Source organism: Telopea speciosissima, chromosome 6 (assembly GCF_018873765.1).
Source record: "Telopea speciosissima isolate NSW1024214 ecotype Mountain lineage chromosome 6, Tspe_v1, whole genome shotgun sequence".
Taxonomy (NCBI): domain Eukaryota; kingdom Viridiplantae; phylum Streptophyta; class Magnoliopsida; order Proteales; family Proteaceae; genus Telopea; species Telopea speciosissima.
The window spans coordinates 33859959-33879321 of NC_057921.1; the positions used below are offsets into that span (position 1 = coordinate 33859959).

At 39.3% G+C, this 19363-nt stretch overlaps 1 protein-coding gene across 1 annotated transcript; it reads left to right on the forward strand.

Moving 5' to 3' along the window:
- The first annotated feature begins 1279 nt into the window (after positions 1-1279).
- On the forward strand, positions 1280-3084 carry LOC122663826. The gene is made up of 2 exons (XM_043859475.1): positions 1280-2884; positions 3066-3084. Exon 1 carries the CDS (start codon positions 1672-1674, stop codon positions 2815-2817), a length of 1146 nt encoding a protein of 381 aa, XP_043715410.1. The 5' UTR covers positions 1280-1671; the 3' UTR covers positions 2818-2884; positions 3066-3084.
- The last annotated feature ends 16279 nt before the right edge of the window (positions 3085-19363 follow it).

Here is a 19363-nt window from a genome sequence, read left to right on the forward strand (position 1 = left end):
GTTAAACACTCCAAACTCCAAAGGCACTCAGAGCAACACAAACTCCCAAGTGATGAGTGAAGTTGCCTCCCAAAGAAATTGAAATTCATGAACCTCTCCTAATTTTAAATGATCCAGCTATCCGCTTTGTCATTTTGTCTGACTAATTCAATCTTGGAAATCATGGCAATTTGCAAAGCATGAGAAGAATTAAGCATTTGGACATGAGAGAGCATCGGTGATCTTCCAGTTGTAGACTTGTACGTACCCTTTGCTTTAAGGTCAAGCTCATCACCGGCAATGTCACGAGTCAGGACACCATTGCACCAACCTTCATCATTAGTGTAACCCTATTTCGTAACCTACAATTTCATCCTACAATCATTCTTTCTTCCCCACAAAAAAATTTTGATTTCCATAGCCGTTACCGAAAGGCGAAAGCTTCAACCATAACTTTGGGAATTTTCTACTAAGCTTATATTAATTAATTAATTAATGGATTTTAATGTGAATAACTTTCTAAATTGCAGATCTCATTAGGGTCCACTCCGCGTGGGCGTGGCGACCTTTTGTTGGCATGGTCGCATGGGGCTGAATAAAGGTAATGAAAATATTCCAATCGAATGGTTGTGTAGACCAAGACTGAAAAGATATGCAGGTGGGTCATGGATTATTGATCTTCGTATAAAAAGGACTTTAGATCTTGCGTGATGAATGCAGAAAACTAAACGGGACAAGTGACCATAAGGTGTTCGAGTTAATGTTCAAGTGGGTTCATTTCTGGCAATTTGGTCGGACTGACTAGTGTTCATGCAGTGACAATCGAAAAAAGCTAATTGGTACAAGGAATTTATGTCATTTGGGCAGATGAGGAAGAGAAATGACTATTAATTACTGACATTACCCAAAAAAAAAAAAGATCTACCAATTACTGACAAAAAGAAAGAGTAGTTGCATCTACAACATATAACATCAAAATCAAATCTACGGGAAACAAAGTTAGATGGACAAGAAGACGGAGGTGGTGGAGATAGTGGGGGCCTGGGGGGAGAGTTGAAAGTTGAGTGTGGAGGCCGGCGGAGAAAAAACAAGTAGAAGTTAATTAAGGCCGTGAATAGTGAGTAGTAATGAGTAGAGTTGACACTAGTCCATCTTTTTTTGTTTTGGGGCTAAAAAACCCAGTTTGGCACAAGTCTCAATCCATGCCATTCTCTAGCAAACTAGTCTATGGCCGGTGCTCTCTCTCTCTCTCTCTGGGGAAAAGCGATACCAAATACGAAAACTTTGGTGGAGGTAGTAGTTAAAGGAAAAGGCGTCTTTAATTACGGATTTGTCCATTCTTTTACTCAATTCCACCCTGCACACACAATTTATATCGCGCCTGCAGATGGTAATGCCTTTCATCACTCGTCATAACTGTCCTGGAAACGTAAAGGTGACGCCCTCTCTCTTTCATATATATGCTTTTCAAGATGTCTTTTGATTATCTTGTCTGCACTTTCACAGCCAAGCCAATCTCGCTTCCTCTCTCTCGCTTTTCCCTTGTGTAATGACTTGATCCCTCATTCAGCCCTTTTCCTTTCTCTAACTCTCTCTCTCTCTGACTCTCTGCCAATCTCCTTCAAAGCCTTTTTAAAGTTTTCATTGTCTTTGCAAACTCAAATTGGGGAAGTAAAGAAAACAGAGGAAGCCATGAAAGACAGAGGCAAAGCTGTGGAAGTCACTGGGGGTAATTGGTTCTCAGACTATTCTTCATCGGACCTTCCCTGCAGAAAACACCCATCTTCTTCTTCATCTGGAATCTGTGCTTACTGTCTGAAAGACCGATTGATAAAGCTCGTCTGCTCCGACTGTGGAGAGCAACGTCTCTCCTCTTGCTCCTGCTCCGACATATCTTCATACCGCAATTCTTGCACGGTCGAGGTTGGTAGTGTCGGCCGTGTTTCTTTCCTCATTGAGAACGAGAAGGCTGAATTGTTACGTACAAATTCGAAGCCTGTCTGTGATGACAAGTCTGAATCAGTTTTTCAACTCAAGAGGAGCAGCAGCAGCTCTATTGATGTCAAAAAGACTGGCCTTTGGAAGTTTAGGAAGTTTTTCAGGAAGAAAAAAGAAAAGGGTCTAGAGATTTCAGAGAAAAACACTGGAGTAACCGAAGATAAAGGTGAGATGTGGATTTTTAATTACATGGGTATGTCTAGATCCAGGTCTGTTAGTGGTTTCAGGACTAGTGTTGATGAACCAGCCGGCATTGGTGGTGTCCCCGTCTTTGGGAATGGAGATATGGTTTCAGAGTCAAGAGAGAAGAATGATTCGAGTGAGGTAAAGCCCACATCAGATGGCCGTAGAAGCTTTAAGTTAAGCGGCCTGTCAGAGACATTAGAAGGGGCTGGTTTTATTGATGTGAAGAGAGATTGTCATGGTGTTTCTGTAGAAACAGAGAGTGGTTTAAAGGGTGTGAAGAAGGGTGGATGTGTAGAATTTGGAAATAGTTTTAGAGCTATAAATAGTAGAAGTTCATGCCCAGTAGCGTCAGAAGCAGATTTCAGTACATTAGATGATTCGGGCTTTATTGATTTAAAGCTTGGTTCCTCGTCAGAATTAAAACCAGAGCAGCTCTCTGGTCTGAAGATGGGAGGTTTCTCTGTGTCAGAACATGGGTTTAGCAGTGCAAGACCTGGTGATTTCTCGAAACATGGATGCCGTTCTTTTCGTTATTCGAGTGGAGATGAGTTGTGGAGTAATGGAGACTCGTGCAGGATCACAGTTAACGAGAAGGAGATTAAGAAGAGCAGCAAAAGCCTGAAAGTATGGAGATGGGTATTCAAGCATCATTAATCAAATGGGAAAGTGCAAATGTGTTTGTTAAGTATGTCTCCAAATTCTGAAGAGATGAGAAGAAAATTTTGAAAGGGGAGAGAGTTTCCTGGCGGGGGGGAGGGGGTGCGCCTCTTGCGCCAGCGCAGAGGCCAATGGAAGCATGAAAGGATGGCATTTCGGCATTTGATGGGGGCAATAATGTCATTTTACAGGGACATGTGTCTAGGCACAGGAACCACACTGCCGGACAAGTTCCATTTTCCCATTTTGAAATTTGGATCTTGAGTTGCCAAGGATCTCTGAAGTAGGATATTTTGGTGGACTGAAGCTCTGGGTATGTTGTAGTGATTCACTGTTGATCACCCTTTCTTTGTACTTTCTTCTCATGAGATTAAGCACCTAGCTACTGTAATATAATGCTTTCTTGTCCATCTCCCCCTCCCCTCCTCTCTTGCTCGAATGTTTTTGTTACTAAATTCCATGTTGCACTTGAAACTTTAAATTTCTTTTCCATTGAAATTCCCAATTGGGAAATAGATTCTCACACACACACACACACATTGCCCAGGCACCCCATGAAAGGGGTATATGTCACCTTGTCGATGCATCCTCTTGTGCTCATTGGCTCCATGTTGGTGAAGGAGCCACGTTTTCATTCAGGAAGGTGCTAGGCATCCTAGTGGATAGATCGGTCTTCCAATTACTTAGCTAAACTAGTATAAAAAGAGCATCCCAAACTCCCAGTACACGAGGTTCCCGTTACTACAGAGGGGCATATGTACGCAGTCTTACTCCCACTTTGCAGAGACTATTTGGTATCATTTTTATTTTTTATTTTTGCCTATTTAACAAAAGTCATTAATGAAAACCATTTTTGATCAAAACTAAAAATCGTTTGATAAACATTAGACGAAATAGAGTATGGAATGAGAAATGGTTTGGTATGCCCATGTGTAGAATAGTTTTTTGAAGAAATGATCCCAAATTATCAAATCTCATATAGAGTAAGTGGTGGGTGAAGAGATCCCTCTTCACCCATCTTCCTTCCCAGGAATGGATCCCATTTGGAATCACGATTCGGAATTCAGATAAGCATCAATCGGTCACAGCCTTTTAGGTGGTTCTTCCTAATTCCGATTGGAATTGGATAAGAATAGACAGGCGCAAGGGAATTTGTTTGTGCAGAGAATCGACAAGTTCATCAAACTTCTGATACTTTGAGAAACGCCCGACAAAATGAAGAGAGGATCCAGTGATTCACATCAGATGTTCTAATCTTTAGTTCAAATCATGCTATTGATAACCAATTAACCAAGAATATAATAAAAAAGACCAAACAAAACATCAAGGTTGCGATTGTAGAAAATCCAATGCCAGAACCCACAACCTTTCACATATTCTAGTAGAACCGCATTAAACCTCCACGACATTATGAAATCAAAATGAAAGCAAGCAAAATTTGAAGTTGGGGATACACAAGAAGTGGATTGGCCAAGAACCCCAAAGGCGAAACGGCGCTCAGGATTGATGGCAAGTTTGGCATGGACGAAAAGGAGTGCCGTATTTTTTATTGAATCCAATCTCTTGATGGGTTGACCTGAAACTTTCATCTCCACCAGAGATTCATGATCGACATCGATGCAGAACAATATATCCTCGTTGCAGAAAGGGTTCGGTTGCAGCATGTAAGGAGTGGGTGTAGTGGGTTAGGTTGCAGTAGGGTGTAGGGGCGGGTGGGGTCGCATGAAGAAGAAGATGCGGGGGCGGGTGGAATTGCAGGAAAAATAAGAGGAAGGGGAAGTGGCGGATGGTGTTGCAGCAGGAGGAAGAAGGAGAGGAGGACGAGGAGAGTCGATCTTCTAATTGAACGAGAAATGACATTCCTACCCTTCGATTTTGAGACTCATGAACACATGCACATTAAAGTCCTGCATAAATGACCAAAACTGATTTTTGACCAAAACACTAAAATGAGTCAGGACCTATTTGTGGTTTCTGTGTTTTTTCAACCCTTTTTAAATAGAAACAGGTTCCTTAAACGGGTACCAAACGCAACCAAAAACATTTTTTGGATCAAAAATCAAAAATAAAAATGATACCAAAGACCATTTTAATTTCATTCATGTAAGAAAATGCATTCTAGTAAATCTACTACCTATTCTAGGATCCACATACTCTACTTCCAAAGCTAGTACTTCCATCCTACTTCCATGAGCTCTCATTGCACCATCTGGCCTAACCAGCATCTAACGGATGATATTAAAAAAGTTCAAAATATTTTGAAAACCATGTGAGATAAGTTTAAACCAACTTACACCTTAAAACAAACCCACCTGACCGGTTCAATCTCATCAAACCAAATGCATTTCACTCAAACCAAACCTATCAACACTCATCTGCTAGGGTTTCAAATCAAACGAAAATTGCCATCTTCCTATACTACCGCTGCAACCTCCGACCACCGCCCACCCTCTGCATTGTCCACTGTGCTTGTAATTTCAAACGCTTTGGAGGGCTTCATCTCCATGGACGCCTATGAAGGAACACGGATAGTGTTCTCCATGATACAGAGCTTGGATCCGTAAAACACCTCTAAGATCATGGGACTTCTCCTCATGTAAGACAGAGCCACCAATACGAAATTCTCAGAAGGCAATCTCCATAGACTGATCAGAAACAACAGTCCGTCTCTCAAAATCCACGCCATAACCCGTAGTAGAACTGAAAATCCTAAGAACGTCCGTACCCTCGATCTCCATAATCACTGCTATAAACCACAACAGTAGGGGTAGAAAACATGGGATTATTAAGATAGTAGAAGTCAAGTTCGCATAACTAGAATTCAAAACTGGGTTTTAGTAAATTATGCTATTATTCCATTTAACAGCAAGATTTACTGTATCGAGAAGATTAAACGAGTAAAACCCAGATCGAAGAACTATCCCAGTAATAAAATTCTGGATCGGAAGAATTGTGTTTGTTGGGTTATGAAAGTGGATCAAACAGAAACAGAGACGTTCCATTAAGGGCAAACCCTGATTTTTAGGGCTTCTTTTTCCTCTCAATTTTTTATTTTTCGTCCCTTGCCTTTGTTTTCCTCTCTCTCTTTTGGATTTGGTAGGAGTTGTTAATTCTTCGTTTGCTCGCATTGAATTCTACAAAAATAAATCTCCCCTGTTTTTGACCCTATGAAGATGCTACAGCATCAGCAGCTCTATCACCCAGGTGTACTCGCCGGTGCTATGTCGTAGGTTCAGTCTTTTAGGTTTGTTTGCTTTTCCTATTATGACACAATTGGTGCTTGATTCCTGTAATTGTGTCTGGTTCGTTAAAATATATTTGTTTGTGATTTGAGGGAAAATAGCCAGGTGTGAGCCATTTTCGATTAGTTTCGTAGAAGCAAAGAAGAAGGGAGTGAGCGATGGAGGGATTCGGCTCCTTTGCGCCATGGTCTTGCTCTGAGTTTTCGGAAGAAGAGAAGAAGGTCAGTTCGAGGGAGAGGTTGTGCAATCGATTTGGGGATTTTAGTTTTCTCCTAAACGATTTGAATCCAAACCTAGAGATGAGTCTTGATGGGTTTGTATTGAGTGAAATGGGTTTGATTTGATGAGATTGAACCGGTCAAGTTTTAGGGTTTAAGTTGGTTCAAACTTATCTCTCATGGTTTTAAAGTTATTTTGAAAATTTTTAATATCAACCATTGGATACTGGTTAGGCCAGGTGGCGCAATGAGAACTCATAGAAGTAGGATGGAAGTACCCCTTTGGAAGTAGAGGATGTGGATCCCCTATTCTAAAGGCTATGTTGTGATAAAGACGAAGAATCAGAAGAACGTACGTAACAAGATACGTGTTGTTAGGGTGCATGTAAAAAGAACATGCAGGTTAGGAAGCACCCATTTCCTCAAACTTGATCTTAGACTATTGTTTATTATTCATTCATCAAGAAGTGAGGAAGTTCAATTAGTTCATCCTTATAAGGTGTATCAGTTCTTTCCAACCTTTGATCAGCTGTTGTTTTCTGACCACTAATTTATAAGAACGCAAGCAAAATACTTACAAAGTGTATGGAACCTCCCCCTTACTAATAGGTTAGTTAATCTATAGAAATAACATAGCAATTGGATGATTCTCTGTTTCCACTTCTGGAAAAGTGTTTTTAAAAGACAAACAGACCCTCCCCTCCCCTTCCAACAAGAACAAAAAGCGAACTCAACAATGTGAAATTATTATTATTTTTTTTTTTTTTGGGGAGGGGGGGATGCTGAGTAGTGGGATAAATTAGGTAATAATCGAGAAAAGTCATTGTATTATCGTGCTCTGCAATAATTATTGCTAGTAGTTATATGACCGTTATACGGTTGGCTATGATGTATGGTGGAGAATGTGGGGCAATAAAGAAGCATCATGTAGATAAATTCAATGTAGTGAGATGGATGTGGTAAAACTAGCAAGGATATGTTAGAATATTTTGTTAATTTTCTTTTTTTTTGGTGGGCTCTATTAATTGTGGCAACTTCTATTTCTAAGAGATTGATCTAATAAGGAAGATATACAGAATCTAGGGAATCTAATATGGACTGGCTAGTGTGAGCTCACAGATCACCGTTAAATCTGTAATGGAAAGATCTATGAAAATCTGTATAAAAGGGAAGCCAGGTCCCTCCTCTAACCCCAATCAATCATAATATTGCAACACCATTCTAAAGAAACGGTGTCTCTAAGGTTTTATCATTGAGCCAGTGCTAAAGGGGAGCTTAGAGGAGAAGATCCTTGCTTCAAGGGAGATCGAACATTCATTCCGCTACATTCTTCATTGTCTCCAATGGATCCCAAAGAAGGTACACTCCCATGAACGACTTTGTCACATGTTTATTGTGTTCTTGATCTGTCTATATGATCCCAGTTAATATTTAATCTTACATGTGGCATCAGAGCAAGTATAGATTAGATTAAGGACCTATATGGTTTGATACGTGACCTCTATTCGTTCTTATGTTGAACAAATCAATCGGTAAATTTTTTTTTTGGGTTTTCTGTCGAACCTGTACGTTTTCCAGCCTCTGTCGCATTTTTTGACTAATGAAAACTGAAATAAATTAGACAGACTTGTAGGGCTCGGGATTACGAGCATTTTGGTGGGTGGATCGTTGCCAAACGAGCCCTCACACATCAGCGGATTCCGGCAAGTGATCTCACTTGCTGTCTTGGCTTTTTAAAAAAAAAAAAATTTTTACCCTAACCCATTCTGGTCAATCCGATAACCCGAGCCTGGGACCCATTCGGGTCGACCCAAAAACCCAGTTCGATGACCCATCCGGGTCAAACCAGCGACCCGATTTGGTAGCCCATCGGGTCGGCCCGTTGACCCGAGTTGAACGGCCCGGTTCATATGGGTGAACTGATCTGGACCGAACCGAATCAACCAACGATTGAACCATACCCTGAACCATATTTAATCCTTTTATTTTGGAATCTTTGATCACGCGCATCGGTTCACACACCAACTTTGACTGGCACGTGAGGGAGTGTGGGAGCTCTGTTTGGGGCGTTTCAGGTGTTGTTGGATTCGTCTCAGAATTCCCTACATTTTCATATGTAATTTGGCTATATTTTATGCCTCGGGATTTGTGAAAATTACAAAATAGTTGTTTTTTGTTTACTTTTCCACCATTTTGCTTAGTTTTTGAATTTTTTATTATAATTCTGGAATTTTCTGCTATGATTCTGTAATTTATGCATATTCTATATTGTTAGAATGTTCACTTTTGTAATGTAGCAATTTTGGTTAATTAAGTTTGATTGCTTTTTGCAATCCTGAACCTTTTTCAAACGATGTGATTAGCATGTGTTGTAATTTTTGGACAATTCAGCCCCTTGTCATCTAGTCTAAAATTACATACAATATGGTTTGTGTGAGTAACATAAAGTATGTCCCTATGTGAGAGAGTTTCATGGATCTGATTGAGTGGTGACCGCCAAAGTGACACTCTTGATTAGGTTTATGGAATATCGGTCTCATATGGTAATGTGATATCTCTGGTTCTAATGCATAGTCATACACCCAAAGGTGGTGATTGTGTATTAGTGCTTAGAAGGTCACATATACAACATATAGTTGGGGATTGACTAACCCAAGAGGTCTATACACCCAAAGGTGGTAGATTATTAAGGATTAGAATATATTCTCATGGCTGCTGGTGTGTGAAGGGGGTATTACAACTGCATATCATGAATTCTGCCCAAATGTGTTTATATGGTGATGCTTGTGAACTCTCAAGAAGTGTACTTGTATGGGTTCCAAGTTACACATTGCTCACATTGTGCTAATAATTTACATTGTTTGCTTTTCAGTCACTTTTTCTGTTAACAATAATATGGTTACCATTGAGATTCTTACGGGGATAAACTTCAAGAAATGAAAAGAGGATCTATTGTTTGCCATGGAAATGGCAGATGTTCATACATCCCTTGTTATGGACAAACCAGCAGATTTAAATGACAATAGTTCTGATGATGATAAGTTGGTGCATGCTACATGGACGAAGAGTAATCGTCTCTGTTTATTGTCCTTGAAGAGAACGATTAGGGAGCACCTGAAGAGTGGCTTTCCTTCTGATTGCACTGCTAAGGAGTTGTTGGCTGCAGTGGCACAAAGGTATCGAGTCTCATCCAATGTTTAAATAGGAACCCTTCTGTAGGAACTCTCCAACATGACTTATAATGATTCTAGAGGAGTTAGAGATTATGTCATTAGGATGGTTGATACCAAACCAAACTCAAAACCCTGAATATTTCACTTCCTGATGCTTGTATTGTTCATCAAGCCTTGAACACCCTTCCACCTGAATGTGAAATTATCAAAACCAATTACAAATCCGCTGATGAATCTTAGCATATTAATGACTTGATCTCTAGAGTTGTTCCTGAGGAAGAGAAATTGAAGAAAGACAAAACCCAGGTAGCCTTGTTTGCTTCTAAATCCAATACCCCTAAAGGTAAGAAGTCCAAATACCCTACCAAAAAGGATGCTCATGGAAATAACAAAGAGTCCGGTCAGACTAACAATTCGGGTCTAAAGAAAGAAGGTGACCGTTGTTTCTTTTGTAAAAAGAAAGGTCACATAAAGCAGGACTGCGTTAAATACAAGACTTGGTTAGCTAATCATGAGAGTAAAGGTAACGATTCTTTGGCTTTTGTTTGTGAATCTAATCTATCTGAAGCCTCATCCAGTACGTGGTGGCTAGATAGTGGTGCAACTAATCATGTTGCTTGTATCATACAGGGGTTCAGAAACAGGAGGAAACCAAACAAAGATGATTCAAAACTCTTTGTGGGGAATAATGAACAAGTTGACATGGAGTTCGTGGGAGATGTCATTTTAATTCTAGATAGTGGTTTTAATTTGAAGTTAAAAGACACTTTTTATATACCTTCCTTTAGACGGAATTTAATTTTTGTTTATAGTTTGGACATGTGTGGCTACTCTTTTGAAATAAAGAACAATATGGTTACAATATTTTTTAAAGCAAGTAAGGTTGGTTGTTACACCATGTCCAATGGATTATATAGATTGTGTTTATCTTCCAATAAAATCTATGTCTCTTATAATATTGAAAAAATTATTTTCAAAAAACCCTTGCCTAAGGAACAATCTTACACTTTATGGCATAAAAGGCTTGGGCACATCTTTAAAGAAAGAGTAGAAAGGCTGATAAAGTCTGACATCCTACCTACTCTTGAAGGTGAGCCTGAGACTTATGTAGACTGTTGTAGGGATAAAATGACCAAGATAAAGAAGAAATCGACAGTTCGTAGTTCTGATCTGTTGGAGGTCATTCACATTGACATCAGTGGACCCTATTCAGCCACATTGTATAGAAATTATTATTTCATCACATTCATTGATGACTATTCCCGATATGGCTACTTATACTTAATTAAGGAAAAGCCTAAATCTCTTGAGAAATTCAAGATTTTTAGGACTGACGTTGAGAAACAGTTAGGGAAAGTCATAAAAATTGTTAGATTTAACCGATGAGGAGAGTATTATGGAAAGCATGAAGATGCTGGATAGCTTAAGGGTCCGTTTGCTAAATACTTGGAGGATTCTGAGATAGTAGGTTAGTTTACTAGGCCTGAAAGTCCTGAGCAAAATGGGGTGGCCAAAAAGCGTAACCGCACCCCTTATGGATATGGTGAGGAGTATGGTTAGTAGGACAAATTTACCTAAGTTTTTGTGGGGTGAAGCTTTGAGAACAACCATTTATATCATTAATCGTGTTCCTTCCAAATCTATTCCATTGACTCCTTTCGAGTTGTGGACTGGACGTAAACCTAACTTGAACCATTTTAGAGTTTGGGGTTGTCCTATAGAAGTAAGGTTGTAAAATCCAACATTGACCAAGTTGGAATCCAGAATTACGCGTTGCTTTTTTGTTTCCTATCCAGATCATTCGAAGGGTTATCATTTTTATAATCCCTATGGAGGTACTAGAATTGTGGATTCTCAGACAGTCAAGTTTCTAGAGTTTGATGTGGCTGAGAAAAGTAGTACTTGTTCTCAGACTGAACAGGAAAGTAGTAGGATTGGGATGACTGTATTTTATCCTCTACTCATTCAGACAGATGCAGAGCCTGTTGCACCAGAGGTTAAACCTATTATTGATCCTATTCCTGCTGAAGCTCCTCAGGTTCAGGATGTGGTTGTGAAGGCTCCACTTAGGAGATCCATTAGGGAGAGGAGGTCAGCCATATCACCCGAATATGTGATCTATCTGGGAGAGCATGACTATGACATTGGTCATGTGGTTGATCCAATTACTTATTCGGAAGCTGTTTCTGGCACTCAATCAGATTTATGGTTGGAAGCAATGAGAGATGAACTGCAATCAGATGAGACATAATAGTGTTTGAGAGCTTGTTGAATTACTTAAAGGTTTCAAGCCCATTAGATGTAAATTGATGTAAAAGACCAAAAAAGATTTCAAAGGAAAGATTGAGAGTTTTAAAGCCAGACTGGTAGCCAAGGGATTTACTCAGAAAGAGAGAGTTGACGATAATGAAACTTTCTCACCAGTTTCTTCGAAGGACTCTTTCAAGATAATTATGGTATTAGTAGCTCATTTCGACATGGAGTTACACCAGATGGGCGTGAAGACTGCCTTTTTGAATGGAAACCTTGATGAGGAGGTCTATATGATAGATCTTTATCCCCTCAATTTGTCTGTCCGTCAATTTCTTCATTCCATCTAATAGGGGGCGAAAATGACCATCCTACCTCCTACCCGAACACACTGCCCGGGTGGGGTCCACCTCCCTCTATTAGAGGGAATTGAGGAAATTGATGGACAAGAAAATTGAGGTGATAATTTTCCCTTTATGGTTCAACCTGAAGGTTTTTCTATGGATGGTTCTGATCATCTTGTGTATAGACGTAAGAAGTCTATTTATGGCCTCAAGCAAGCCTCTAGATAGTGGTACATAAAGTTTGATAGTGTTGTGACTTCATTCGGTTTTGTTGAGAACTGTGTAGATCAATGTATATACTGCAAGGTGAGAGAGAGAAAATTTATCTTCCTGGTACTTTATGTGGATGACATCTTGCTTACAAGTAGTAACGTTGGATTACTACGTGAGACAAAGCAATTGTTGTCTAAGGAGTTTGACATAAAGGACCTTAGTGAGGCATCTTTCATCCTTGGCATTGAGATCCACAAAGATCGTTTATGCCACCTATTAGGTCTTTCTCAGAGGGGTTACATCGATCGTATCTTGAAGAGGTTCAGTATGCAGGATTGTAAACTTGGGAATATTCCAGTTCTCAGAGGAGACAAACTGAGCTTATCACAGTGCCCTAAAAATGATGTTGAGAGAGAATAAATGAAGTTGGTACCCTATGCTAGTGCACTTTGAAGCATCATGTATGTTCAAGTTTGTACTAGACCAGATATTGCTTTTGCAACAGGACTTCTAGGCAGATATCAGTCCAACTCTGGTCACGATCACTGAGTTGCTGCCAAGAAGATTTTGAGATACTTGAAGAGGACAAGAGATTATATGTTGATCCACAGACGTGTTCAAGACCTGCAGCTAGTAGGGTATTCTGATTCTGACTTTGCTGGTTGTCAAGATGACAGGAAGTCCACATCAGGTTATATTTTCTTAATGGCAGGAGGGACAATATCGTGGAAAAGCACGAAGCAGGGAATGATTAATTCAACTATGCAATAAGAGTTTATAGCATGCGATGGAGCAGCTACTCAGGCAGTTTGGCTAAGGAATCTCATAAGGGAGTTGATAGTATTTGATTTTGTGGATAGACCTATCCAGTTATACTGTGATAACAATTCTGCAGTGTTGGTTATTAATAACAATAAAGGTATCACAAGGTCTAAACACATGGAGATCAAATATTTGACCATTAAAGAAAAGGTTAAAGAAGGTGATATCGCAGTAGAGCATATTGATACAGATGATATGGTTGCTGATCCCCTAACTAAAGGCCTTTGCCCTAATGTTTTTTAGAGACATACTGTTAGTATGGGCTTGGGAGCATCATTAGATGTGGTTGTTTAGTGGGTGTCATTTTATTTTTGTTCTATTATGTAATAAAGTTTGCATTTATACTTTATCTTTTAATAAATTTTGATATTCATGTATCAACTGTCTATGGCATGAATTTTTTATTCAATAAAATGCAGTTTTATTATGACTGTTCTGTTTAACACATGGGTGTTTTGTATGTTGGCATATTGAATATATATCTGTTTTAAAGTCTTGAGATATGTGATAACCTAAAGTAAAGGCCGGGGCACTTATTTATTGGCCTTAAGGTATGTCTTGTATCACATAAAGTAAAACTCGAGTTGTTAAATGTAAAAGACATACAGGTTTGTTGGAGCCATAAAGTTTTCTCCAATGTGTCCTTGTGTCACTTAAGGAAAGAGAAATTTGGACTGACAAAAGGGATGACACATAAAGGTTATTTATAAAGTGTTATCCAGTTGCCTCACTACCATATTGCATCCATTTCAGTAGAATTAAGGACATTCGTGACCATGGATGGTCCTGTGTCACTTATAAGATGCAGTTACCACCATGATTCGGTGTTTAAGACTCTATGTGAGGGGATTGAACCTTTAGAATTATCTCTAGACCAACATAAAGGCGCACACATGTTTTCAGAAATGATTTTGAACTGTTTAGGACAAAAACTTTCACTTTGGTTATAATTAATTTAGCCCACAAGTGGGAGAATGTTAAAATATTTTGTTAATATTCTTTCCTTTTAGTGGGCTCTATTAATTGTAGCAACTTCTATTTCTAAGAGGTTGGTCTAATAAGGAAGATATGCAGAATCTATGGAGTCTAATATGGACTGGCTAATGTGGGTTCACAGATCACCGTTAGATCTGTAATGGGAAGATCTATGAAAATCTGTATAAAAAAAAAGCTAGGTCCCTCCTCTAACCCCAATCAATCACAATATTGCAATACCATTCTAGAGAAACGATGTCTCTAAGGTTTTACCATTGAGCCAGTGCTAAAGGGGAGCTTAGAGGAGAAAATCCTTACTTAAGGGAGATCAAACATTCATTCCGCTACGTTCTTCATCGTCTCCAATTGATCCCAAAGAAGGTATGCTTCCATGAACGACTTTGTCACATGTTTATTGTATTCTTGATCTGTCTATGTGATCCCGGTTAATATTTAATCTTACAGGATAAAGTAAGGAATGGAGAAACTCTGATACAAGATAAACTATAAAAATGTTGTTTGAGGTGGCATGGTCATGTTCAACGAAGGCTTTTGGATGCTCCAATATGAAGAAGTGATTTGATTCAGATTGAAGGAACTAAAAGAGCTAGAGGAAGACATAAAATGACCTTACGAGAAGTGAGGAAAAACATATATAGTTTTAGGCCTTGTATCAAGTATGATCTTGAATAGAGTTGATTGGAGGGCAAGGATCCATGTAGCCAACTCCATTTAATTGGAATAAGGTTGTGTTGTAGTTGTTGTAGTATGAATTTACCATAATTGAATTGATTTGCATCAACTGGTATATACCATATGTATGCAAGCACCTAAATGTACAATTTTTTTTTTGGTAAGAATAAATTTAGTTATTCATACATGGAGAACATGTAGAGTCAGAATTATATATTTCCTGAATCCAAGGAGTGGAAGTTGGCCAAGATATCTTACATGACTTGGATATGGCCTTCCTGGCCAGAGAATCAACAAGGTTGTTACAAACTTTCGAATGTTCTTAAAGAAGCAAGCCTGAAGCACCATCGTAAGATAGATGATATCGTTCACGATAGGCTGAAGCACATATGGAGGTTTGCTCCTCAATTTCGATAAGTAGGAGATCATTCTCAGATTATCGGATTCCACCTCCACATTGTCATATCCATCTGCAATATTCTGAAGAAGACCATTTCAGATAGCTATACCTTCTCTAATGAGAAAGTTTGCAAAGACACTTGGCTCCGTGACTGATAATAAGAGTTTCCCTTGATGGTCACAAAGAGCAAACCTTATACTTCCATTCACTTAGTCTTGCAGCAGGGTTGCATCGCAGTTCAGTTTTGACAAATTCACTTGTCGAAGGAGTCCAAGAGTGTTCCGGATTTGTGATTGAAATATGAGTCTTCTACTTGTGTTTTTTATGAGATGGGAAATTTGACTTCATTGAATTAAGCAACAACTTTGACTGCTTGTTGGATGACTTTCTCTTGGGTTTTAGATACACCTATAAAAATTAATTCATTTCTAGACAACCATATGCCCCATATTAAAAAACAACAGAGAGCCTATTTTGTCTACCTTGAGCATTTACTTGGCTTGCCAAGGTTTCCTTGCTCGAAATCCATTTTAATGAAGGTTCAGCGGTACTAGAAATCGTATATGATAATAGACTTTCGAACTACACTGATCGAGCAAAGTCACGAGCAAGTAACATGTGATCAATTGACTCTTCCCCCCTTATTACAGCAAGGACAAGTAAGATTCAGTGGGATACATCTCCGTGAGAAGGTCTTCCCAGTTGCAACAACATTTATACATACCCTCCAAAAGAAATTACGGATCTTGGGTAGAGTCGGACAATACCATATTCTCTTTCAAATGGGAGACATGTTGTGATTCGTAGCTGTATTTGTATCAGCTAAGTTGCAGATAAAATGGTAAGCCGACTTGATACTAAAACTCCATTCTTTGATCCTTCCCATTTCATTGAGTCTTCTCTAGGGAATAATGATATTTGAGTTTGAAGTATGACTGCTCAGTCATCAAGTATGGAATATTGATTCAATAACTCCATTTTCCAAACTCTGCCTTCCTCATCAATTAGTTTAACAACCTTTTGGAGGGTACAATTTATCAATCTTGGATGTTGAAGCTTAAAGTTTGAAGCTGATGGTATCCAGTTGTTCTATTTCTCAATTTGATCTCTTTTTTTTACTTGCCACACAAATCCAGCTTGGATGACCTTGCGACCCTTTAGTATACTTCTCCATGCCCATGATGCTTGATGACCAAGAGTGGCAAGTAAGAAATTAGTGGAAGGGTAGTAGAGATTTTATAAACTTCGCCCAGTGAGACAATGGATCATTAAATAACCGCCACACAACGTTGGCTAACATAGCTTGATTGTGCTTATTTGAATCCTTGAATCCAAGACCACCGGCTAATTTAGATCGATAGAGTGGATCCCATGTAGTCTAATGTATTTTTTTTCCACCATCTTCCCCCCAGAAGAAATTAGTTGTTGCAGATCGAAGTCGATTATGATGTTCAACCGAAACTTTGAAATGCGCCTATACAAATGTATTCAAAGAAAGAGCTTTGTCCTTGAGCATGATCTCCTTTCCAGCTTGAGATAAAAATTGATGTTTCCAGTTCAGCAAAAGGTTAAGAGACTTATCATTAATATCATAAAAAACTTTAACTTTTGGGATACCAAATTCTGATGAAAGCCCTAAATATTTCTTTGGGCCATCTTTGTAAGATATCTTAAGGACTTGGGAAAACCACTGCTTGAAATGGTTGACTGTATTTGGGTTGAACACCAATGAGAATTTCTTCACATTTAAGGCTTGAACAGAGGCTTTGCAATATGTGTCAGGCAGTCTTTAAGGGAGCAGAGTTGTTTCATTGCTTCCGAGAACATCACACAATCATCTACGAACAGCAGGTGAGTGATTGGGATGCTTCTATTCTTTACTTTAATTCCTTTGATGTCCTTGTTGCCTGGGCATTTGCCAAGAGAGAAGAGAGTGTTAGGGAATATAATATGAAAAGAGCAGGCGAGAGGGTATCCCCCTACCGAATTCCTCAAGTTGGATTAACTTCTTCACTCATCGCACCATTAATTATCAACCTATAAGAGGTGGTTGTAATGCAACTCATAACAATTGACCCATTTCTCATTAGAACCAAGCTGAATCAACACCTGCTCAATAAAGCGCCATTCAAGCCAATCATAAGCTTTTCTCACATCGAGTTTTAAAGCCACAAACTTTTTTTTTTCTTCTTCTTGATGTAGTTGAACACTCGTGGGCCATATATATGTTATCAGATATGAGTTTCTCTGAAATAAACATTGACTACTCGGGCGAAATAATGCCTGGTAGAAAGGATTTGAGTCGAGTAGCCATGCTCTTTGTAATGATTTTGGTGATCACATTACATAGGCTGATTGGGCGTAGCTGATCTGCTTTTTCCAAATTTTGAATCTTTGGAATGAAGCACAGAAGATATGTATTTGCTTGGGGGGGGGGAGTTGCCCAATCTAGAAGAAATTTGTGACAAAGGTTGCAAGGTCGGTGTGTAAAAAATCCTAGTATCTCTGGAAGAAAGCCAGTGGGAACCCATCTGAACCCAAAGCATTGAGAGGGATCATCTCAAAAAGAGCTCGTTTGATCTCAGTAAGATCAGGCGGGTGGCTAGGCAATTCTGTTTCCATTGGGGTTACCATAGGTTGGATCACTTGAAGGACCTTTCTGAGTGCTTTTGATTCAATGCCTTAAGCAATAAAGGCATTTTGAAAGTGACTTTTAATCTCCTCTTGAACTTCCCCTTCATTCATACATCATCAAACATATTCTATCTTCAATCGAAGGATCTTATTTTACTGTCGACATTGCATTGTTGAGGCATGAAAGGATTTTGTATTAGCATCTCTGCTCTAGATCCAATTTACATGAGACTTTTAGAACCATAACTCCTCTTTAGCAAGCTCTTCCGCTAACATCCTAGAGACCTCGTTTTCTCTTTGTTGTGAGCCTGCAGATGCTGGAAGATTTTGCAAGGGTGCTAATTCTTCCATCAAACATTTGATTCTTGTTTGAACATTTCTAAAGACCCTTTTATTCCTTCTACGAAAAGCCAATTTACAGTTGTTTAACTTGGCTTGAATTCGATGAGAAGTATCTACATTTGTATACATCCTCCAAGAAGCCGTAGCCATTCTTCTACAGTCTTGGTGCTTAAACGACGTAGACTCGAATTTGAATGGGCGAGGTCCTTTGGTTAGTCCTCCTTGGGTGTTGATAAGAAGCGGAGCATGTTCAAACCCTATGTAGATCTAACAAAAACAGCATAGTGCTCAAAACGATTCATCCACTAAGCATTCGCAAAGCTTTGTTCAAACGAATCCTTATGTTCCCCTCTCCAACCCTTCTACTAATCCATGTGAAACTTGGGCCATGATAATCCATATCACAAAAACCACAAGCGTCCACCATTTCTCAGAAACCACGAACATCTCAAGCGCCTACAGAGTTTCCTCCATCCATCTTGTACCAAGCCAAAAAGGAATTGAAATCTCCCGCATAGAGTCAGTGCTCACTTCTATCCCTTCCTAGTTCCACGAGGCTATCCCAAACCTGTTGATGATGATTCCTAACATGTCAATAATCTGGTTTTCTACGCAGAGAATTTCCAATGTAATATGATGTTTCCATAGGAGCAGAAGACCTCCAGAATACCCCTCAACCTTTACAGCAAATGATGAGTCCATACAGAGATATCTCTGAATCTTTTCACGGCTTACTTGATCCCTTAATCTCCATGAGAAATATAATATCCGGATAATCAACACGGGCAAGATTCATCAGGGAACTTCTTGTCAGGGGTCTCCCCAGCCACAAACGGTTCCAACTAAGAAGTTTCATTGCTTCTTGTGGAGCTGATATCCAACATCCACAGTGCTCACCGATAAAAAAGATATGTTTGTTTCCTAAGTTGATGAAATCTTACCAGTATTATAAGCTCTCTTGGTTTTTCCAAAGGAAGAGGAATTTCAGCATTAAAACGTCGGGTATTAGGTTCGGAGTAAGGGGTTACTCGGTGGTAATGGGTTGATGGGGGTCTAGTCAATATGGGTTTGGTTTGGTTTTGGTGTTGGTTGGGTTACATCAGATCCTGTACTTGGCTCAATAATGTCTGATCTGGGAGGATGATGGGGGTGTTCTAGAAGTTCAGAAGGTTTGATAACTTCCTGGATAGGAATATGGGTCTATGGATGGGTAAATTCCAGTGATAGGGTAGGGAAA